This window comes from Protopterus annectens, chromosome 7.part0 (genome assembly GCF_019279795.1).
Source record: "Protopterus annectens isolate FY-2018-M chromosome 7.part0, PAN1.0, whole genome shotgun sequence".
Taxonomy (NCBI): Eukaryota; Metazoa; Chordata; order Ceratodontiformes; family Protopteridae; genus Protopterus; species Protopterus annectens.
In genome coordinates this window covers 301,934,448-301,940,447 of record NC_056739.1, presented here as the reverse complement: position 1 = coordinate 301,940,447, position 6,000 = coordinate 301,934,448, and the positions used below count along the sequence as shown (strand labels likewise).

Sequence of the window (6,000 nt, the reverse complement as noted above, 5' to 3'; positions counted from 1 at the left end):
ATTAAATATAAAATATCAATACTATTGTAATGTATTAAAGCATTGTGTTTTTAAGTTAGTTAGTCTAATAGTTAAGAATAGGGAGGGAGTTGACTTTTTTAACATAATTGGATGATTGAGTTAAATCAATTACTGTTACATTATTAAGCTGTTCTGTTTGGTTCTTCTTGTCTTGTCTGAAGTTTAGCTATTTGCTGAACAAAAAGAATATTAAATTGTGCTTTACATTTGAAATGAAAAGCGTATTAAATTGTTGTGCTTTACAGTTGAATGTTGAGTCAGTTTTGTGTGCTCCTTTGCTCCAGTAGTAGTTTTTTGTTAAGACACTATAATATTTTTCTAAATTTTAAGTTGGAAAATATTTTTTATTTAGATTACTGTAGGTGCTGATGATGATGTGATTCAGTAAGCTACCTATAAAAAGTATATTTTGGTCTGAATATTTTATCTTGCAATAATGATACTAGTTGTGAAACCATGGTCTGAGAGGGGTCTTTATGAGTTGCTTTAATAAACTGAAATATATGCTGTTTATGAATTTATGAGTGATGGGTTCACATTTCTCTTTTGCTAAATTACTGCATCTGTGCACTGTTTTTCATTTCATGTGTTTGTGTTGGTCTGTATATATGGTTTACTATTGGAAGAGCTAGCATTCCAATGTTGAAACCTGGAATTTCAATTGCAAAACTACTGATAGCTGAAAATAGACAATATCAGACTCCAGGTTCCCCCATCCCTCCTCCCCCGCAGGACCCACTTTAATGCCTGCTCCCTGGTCCAGAGCAGTAGGAAGTTTCAGGATTCAATGCAATGCATGGTTGTAGGTTTGTGGTCAGCCAAGCGAAGTAGAGATTCCAGGTTTCGATGTGGGGGATATTTAACAGAGCAGGGACAAGATGCATAATGCCCACCTAGGGTGGTCCATGGTAGTGGAAGCTGTAATAAATTTCCCTCTGCAGAATTAGTCTTACAGATTGGTCATTTATGTTTCAAATGTCTCTGGCACTAACCAGTGAACTTACTGACCACAAATGAGGTATAAAGATTCTGCAGTCTTCCTCATTAACAATATAAAGTAATAATAAGTGAGTGGTAAAAATCACAGCAAAAACAAAGCACTTAAAGACCCTAAACAAAATGCAGTTCTGAAATAACATATGCACAATTTATTAATTATTTGATTTACATTCAGTAGAGTTATTCATAAATGCATGGATTCTCTACGGTCTGGTTGGCCATTTACAAACTGCATTCCCAAACATCTCATCTTCAAACACCTGAAACTGTGTAAAAATAAAGAGTAGCAACCAGACAAGGAGTTAGGAATGTATATGTTAATGACTTCCAAAGTGTTGTGATCATGTCTATTAGCCCCTGTACGGGTGGATGGAGTCCGGGAGTTCAGCATGGACTTTCACTTTGGAAAACCGAAAGCATTTGGATTAAAATGCCTTTTTCATATACACCCCAATTCACCACTGGACATTTAATAAAGAACCGCATGGAACTATTAGATAATGATTTCCAATATGTATTTATATAAAGATATATATGTACACACACATATATATATATATATATATATATATATATATATATATATATATATGTATATATATACACACACACACACACACACATTATATATATATATATATATATATATATCTACACACACACACTTTTGGCTCGCATTCTGTTACTGGGCCTCATTTTTGCCCTTTCATAAAACCTCATGGAATTTCTACTGCCTGTACTGGTAAGTATGTCTATTATTTATAGAATGCTGTAATGCAGTGTATGCCTCACTATTTCACAGAATTACGTAGTCAATGAATTAAAATGCAACTGGTTAATAGATAACAGTATTACAGTGGTAAGATGCTCCCTATTAACGATAACCAAATCAGAAATATTTCATTTGCCTACAGATCAGTAAAGATTAACCAATGACAGAGGATAATATGGCACAGAAAAAAATAATTACATCAAAAAATTACTGTAGGAGTAAACAGAGTACAAGTTTTTTTCTTAAACACCTGTGGGTCTAATGAGTCTTTATTATCTCACAGCAGGCTGTCACATACGTGTTATGCGGATTTGTGGACATGTAGTACACAGTATGGTGTCTGACTAGTGCCAAAACACGTTTTAAAACAGGCCTTTTGCTTTTGCTGCTGTACTACATTAGCGGGCTGAAGTTTAACAAGCAGCATCCAACCCTTACAATATCTCCAGCCATATTGTGTTCAACTTTTTTGACATCTCAGCAGGAGAAAATAAAACACGTTTTAACAGTCCTTACTCAATACTTTGTTCACATTTGAGGTGATGAAAAGGCAAATCGTAGACTCCAGTTTGGCAGTCTAAAATATGCTCTGTCTTCTGTTCTTCCCACGTGCTGAAAAACAGGTAAAAAAAGAAAGAAAATATGGTCAGCTGATCAGCCAAATATGATAATGACAGGCCCTTTCTTCCACTGCAGCTAATCAAATATCTCAATATAGACGGTTAAAAATGGTGATTATCTGGGGATCCTCAGAGATGAGCAGCAATACGGGGAGTCCAGTGATCAATAAGTGGCTTTGCTATAAAAATGTTCCAGGTCCCTGCTAAAAGCAAACAGTCATGCCTAGAACAGAGCTGACCTAATTTAGTTGGGTCCCTGCCAAAAGCTGAAAGCTAGTGGCACTCTATCTTCAATCCTGAAATGTCAGTCATTTGAAAACAAGCCATTTATCCTGAAGCAGATGAAATCAGCCCTCCTAGCTGAGGAAGTGGGGGAGGAGCACTACACCAAGTAAATATCAATGGAATAAACTATGTATTATAAAAGACAGAAGTAGTGGTTAGAATAAGTGACTACACACAGTTTGCCTCATTTTGTTAACAAAACATGAGATGTTCTAAGAAAAACATCATCAAACTCAAGGGAATAAAATAAACAAAACTTTATTACAAATGCACATAAAAGAATTCTTTACTGTTCCATATTGTGGAAGATCATCCTCAAAGGACTTAGCCATGTACACATCTCACTTATTCTTAATGACATGCAATTATTTTCTTAACTGATATTGTTTTAGTTTTAACCTAGGAATAACACATTATTTGATGGCTTTTGAGACTGTAACTTATTTTCAGCATTTCCGAACACACACTACCCAATATTGCAGACAGTCTGTAAATGCAAAAACATTCTATCTCGATAGTAAAGTATTTATGAATGTCAGAGATATGAGCAATAAAAAGAGACTGTTGTAATATTAAAATAAATACCAATGCACTGAATTTACTTTTGTTCTCTTCAGTCCTTTGTCTTATTCAAGAAGCACTGAACTCAGTGGCCATGGATGAGACAGTATTCATTTTAAGGCTGGCATAACTAATTTGAATTTAGCCTAGTGAGGGATACTCTTGAATTAATGCATTTTGTTGAACTTTGTTTCGGTAAATGGTGTTTAGACACTAAGATGCTGAATTATGCTTTTATTACACCATGGTTTATCTGTCCAATATTAGGTCAACTACAGCTATGTAAGAGGACATTTCTCTTTTGTCACTGTTATTCGACCACAGAATTAGTATACAGAAGTAAAGAGAAATGCATAGTTTGTCCTTTTATGGTACTTAAGTTGTACTTTGCCTTATCAAGGATTAGTATGCTTTTGTTAGTGTATTTGAGCAGGGGGTGGAGACATGCAGTTTTGTTTAAATTATGTGCTCTGAGTTTTAATTTTATGGTACTTATTGGCACAACAAGATTTTCTGAGCACTGCCCCTATTACTGAAGTGTGAGGAACTGGCTAAATGTTTATTTTATTACTTAGGTCTGCTTTTTCATGCTTCTGTACTGATCATTTCAAAAGATTTGTCCTCATGTGTTGACAAACTAGGGAAAGAAGTTGTGTAGCTGTGAGGAGTGTATCAGTGATTGCGGTTGTCCCTTTTTAGTGGATGTTTTCTGAAATTCATGTTGTAGAAGTGCAAGTATTATGTTACTGTTTTATGTTTTTATAATGTAGCTGGGAAGATTTTAAAATTTGGTGGTAGATTTCATGGTGTTTTGGATATGATGAAGTGTACTTTCAACTAGCATTGTGTTTGATATGTTTTTTCTGGCAACATTTATTTTGATGGCTTGTATTTCATGGATTAGTCATATACCCAGTACTATTCATGCAGCTGTGTAGAACTACTCTCAGTCACCTTCTTTTCATTGCTTCACATTGTTGCAGGTACTTATACTGTTCCAACAAAGAAGCTGCCCTACAAAGCTTCTGTTTCCTTCCAAGTACTTGGTTGCTTCTCTTCTGCCATAAGTTGCCAGCAAAACTGTGTAGCTAATTAGCTTCCTGCCATTTCTTACTACCCCTTAGTTTCACCTGTGCTGATATATACTCAAATACTTTAAACCTAACTTTTTCTGGCTGAGCATCTCTCCATTTCTTTATAATTAACTTGCTCTGTCTTTTCTTCTATTTTTTTTCCAAGTAATCTAGCATTATTAGCTTGTTTCAACCCCCAAATGCAAAAATGTCTGGACTGACAAGCTTTAGTAACTGTTTGAATATCACCTTCGTTCTCCCCAATATCTTACTTCTGACCTGCCCCGTCTTTCCACATCTTTGAATTTTATGATATAATCACTCAGTTCACCAAAGCTTTTGCTGTGTACGCCTCGTTTAAGCCTTCTAATACCAATAACCTGGGTGCTGATGTTCAGTTACAGCACTGCTGTACTGATATGCATGTTTTAAATCATATAACTTATTTTTGTGGAGCTTTTCTCACTGGTTCTCTTCTGAAAAACACATTTACCTCAGATGTATATTCCTAACAATAAGCAAACAAACAAATGAATAAATAAAAAGTAAAGGTACAGCAAAGTAATTGTTAAAAAAAAAAACTAAAGCAGATGTTTGTAAACAAGAGAGTATAAATTGGGGATGAGTGGCGTCTCAAACAAAATAAGGACTTTTTTTTCCCCTTTATACAAGTGTTTGTGTCTTCATGTATCACCCTTTCCAAGTAGGTACCTGAATCATAGGCTGTGAAAAATATGCATGAGGCAGATACAAGACAAAACTTATATAGGTATGGAATCAGAACAAGCAGATTTGTGGTAAATTATAAAGCTAACTTATTCAATAGTAAGTAAAATAGGCACTTTTTATCTAATACAAACATGTTCACATTTCTATTTTAGGCAAAGGATAGCCCTACTAAGTAAAGTCAGAAAAAAGGGGTTGAAGTTATCCATCATGACTTGTAAAATAATGATGAAAATGCATTTATTAATAACTAAATAAATACATTAAAGTATGTTGATTAATGTATTAATAAATGTACAGCTTATCAGTGCCAGGCCCTGAATGTCTTATTTGGACACAGGACATCATTATTATATTGGGAAAACTCAGCTAGGGTTATAATGGCCCTTGCTTGGGTCATTAGCCTAGTAAAAATCTATGACTCTATGAAAACAGCAGGGGTTGAACTATGCAAGAAAAATCAGTATTGCCAGTAGTGTAATATTACTGGAAAATCAGTTGTAACAATGGTACATGAGAAAAACTGTTGCAGGGGGGCATGGGTAGGATGCTGACAGGATAGCAGCAGATTTCTCTGCTCTGCTATTTTATCTATTTCTGACAGTAAATAATTTTAAACTATCTTAACAGTTTTATTTAAGAAGACGGATATAAATTAAAGCACTCTTTAAAATACTATCAAAATTTTTTTTTGGTATTTTGAGATTTTCCTGTCAAATTTTATCTGGAGATATATCTTCACATACAACTTAGGAATGATTCATTTGAAAGCTAGATCTCAAGATTCATTCCTCAAAAAAGAACTTCAGTCTGTTCTCACTAATACTCAGGAATTGTCCTTAAAAATGGACATAAAACTTGATTATTTTAAAGAAAAGTTCTCTAAACAAATGGACCAAATGCATGAAGCATTGTAGCAGCAAAAAAGTCCAAATATCTGGCA

The 6,000-nt window shown here is 34.5% G+C and overlaps 1 protein-coding gene across 5 annotated transcripts in view; it reads right to left on the bottom strand.

The window, feature by feature from the left end:
- Positions 1-1,657: 1,657 nt before the first annotated feature.
- The window catches only part of CDK18 (cyclin dependent kinase 18), a 1,544,265-nt gene continuing 1,539,922 nt past the window's right edge, over positions 1,658-6,000 (bottom strand). For all 5 annotated transcript variants that reach the window (XM_044076818.1, XM_044076817.1, XM_044076819.1 and 2 more), the window contains one exon: positions 1,658-2,404. In XM_044076818.1, the coding sequence (XP_043932753.1) occupies positions 2,370-2,404 (35 nt within the window). In that variant the 3' untranslated portion in view covers positions 1,658-2,369. The remainder of the gene's footprint in view (positions 2,405-6,000) is intronic.